Below are 2,500 nucleotides of genomic sequence, written 5' to 3' on the forward strand. Positions count from 1 at the left end.
TACACACTCTGCCGGCCTCCAGCACACACATATACACACACACACACACACACACACACACACACACACACATATATACACACACACTCACACACACACACACTCCTCTCACTCTCAGCAGAAAGAAGGGTTCTATACGGAACTGATAAAGACGGGAACCCTCTGTGGTGCTACAAAGGTTCCACAGAGAACCCTCTACAGGAGGACTACACACTGTCAGTAAGTTATTGGGGTTCTATGGGGAACCACCACCTTTACTAAAGAACCCCTGAAGAACCTTCCTTACTAAGAGTGTTCTTCATAGAACCCTTTAGTGCATAGAACCATGGAACCTCTGGCTGGGTAACGGTTCCTCCAAATACAAGAGAACCCTCTAGTAGATGTTCTGTGAAGAACCTTTAAAAAGTGGAACCCATCCCGGACTGTCCAGAACCCTGTTCTATTAGAACCATCTCCACCAGGCATGAGGAACCAGAACCACTAAAGCACACACACACACACACACACACACACACACACCACCAGTAAAACCTCTGACTGTACACACACCCAAGTCCATGCTATATCCTCCAACCGCACACACACACACACACACACACACACACACACACACACACACACACACACACACCACCAGTAAAACCTCTGACTGTACACACACCCAAGTCCATGCTATATCCTCCAACCGCACACACACACACACACACACACACACACACACACACACACACACACACACACACACCACCAGTAAAACCTCTGACTGTACACACACCCAAGTCCATGCTATATCCTCCAACCGCACACACACACACACGCGCGCGCTCTGTAGCGAAGTCCAGTACTCGCTCAGCTCCTCCAAACGTGTCACCTCCGCGCGCTCACTGTCCCCATTCTCTCTCTCTAACACACACACACACACACTCACACACTCACACACACACCGCGGGTGTACTCACGCGTGAGGATCATATCTGTCCGTCAGTCTGTCGGTGTGTCGCGCGCTGCAGCTGTGTGTGTAAATCCCTCCATACCCTCCGCTCTGCTCCGCGCGCAACGTGTGTGTGTGACTGAGCGAGCGCGAGAGACTGAATGAGCGCGCTGAGAGGAGAGGGGCGGGGCCAGCGCGGCGACACTCCGCCTAGCATCCGGGGCTCAAGAAAAGGGGGAGGGGCGTGATCAGTTCACAGACTGAGACTGAGTCTCTCTCTCTCTCTCACACACACACACACACACACACACACACAGTACTGATATGCACAGATACACTGTTATTACACTACACCAATGTTATGACACTTTTTTGTTGCACGTTATCAACTGATGATTATTATTATTATTATTATTATTATTAAATACTATGTTTATTACAATTATTTCATACAATATATTCTTTATTATTATAACTATAATAATATAGTATTATTATACATAATAATGAAGCTACAATAATATAGATAAATATATATGTATATAATATAGAATTACAAGTTAAACATTATTACTTTTATTAATATCATTATCACATTAAATACTTACAAAAACATTGCACACTTTTTTATAAAGTAATAATACTATTACTATTATATGATTATTTAATAAACATATATGTATTCAAATATATTACTATTAATAATTATTAATATTATCATTATTAAACATTTGATTACATAATTTTATTACAAATAAAATAATTTTATTACAATTTATTACAAATTATTACAAATTGATAACACTTTCACAAACACTTTCACAAACACTTTCACAATTACCCTCACAAACACTTTCACAATTACCCTCACAAACACTTTCACAATTACCCTCACACTCTCACAAACACTTTCACAAACACTCACAAACACTTATGTGACAAACACAAATATGTCCTGAACACCCCGGAGACCCCTACAGTCCAGTGGAGCTGGGGCTGTGTGTGAACACACACACACACACTGTGCTACAGGATCTCCAGCACAGCTGTGCACTCGGGTTCGGTTCTCACGACGTGTGTGTTCCCTCAAATATTCCTAATTCATCACCCTGATTCGTTTGGAAGCAGCTGATTGGTGCCACAGTAACAGAGTTCTCCAGCAACTGCCCCACCCCCAACCTCCACCCCATACATGTGCACGCTTAGCCAGCGGGTTCTATGCCGTACCAACTAAAACAACATGGTTCTAGGTAACCCTTCTAGGTGCTATATTGAACCATTTTCAGAGAGCTCGTTAAAGAACAATAGAAGCTCTGAGTTCTACATACAACACTCTTACAAACTCTCCCAATTACTTTCACTAACACTCACAAATACTCCCAAACCCTCCTACACTCCCACAATCACTTTTACACTCTTAAACACTCTCACACAACTTCACAAACACTTTCACTAACACTTTCACAATCACTTTCACATTCTTACAAACACTCACAAACTCTATCATAAACACTTTCACTAACACTCCCAAAAATGCTCACACTCTCTCAAACCACTTCCATTAACACT

At 42.4% G+C, this 2,500-nt stretch overlaps 1 protein-coding gene across 6 annotated transcripts in view; it reads right to left on the reverse strand.

Annotated features, from left to right (window-relative positions):
• Positions 1-2,500, reverse strand: part of dlc1 (DLC1 Rho GTPase activating protein) — a 114,396-nt gene that overhangs the window by 31,776 nt on the left and 80,120 nt on the right. Inside the window, exon 1 of one of the 6 annotated variants that reach the window (XM_072669729.1) lies at positions 960-1,376. The exons of the other annotated variants lie outside the window; for them this stretch is intronic. Within the exon in view, the coding sequence (XP_072525830.1) occupies positions 960-972 (13 nt within the window). The 5' untranslated portion in view covers positions 973-1,376. Of the gene's footprint in view, positions 1-959; positions 1,377-2,500 lie in introns of those variants that run through there. 6 annotated transcript variants of the gene reach the window in all.

This window comes from Salminus brasiliensis, chromosome 24 (genome assembly GCF_030463535.1).
Source record: "Salminus brasiliensis chromosome 24, fSalBra1.hap2, whole genome shotgun sequence".
NCBI lineage: Eukaryota > Metazoa > Chordata > Actinopteri > Characiformes > Bryconidae > Salminus > Salminus brasiliensis.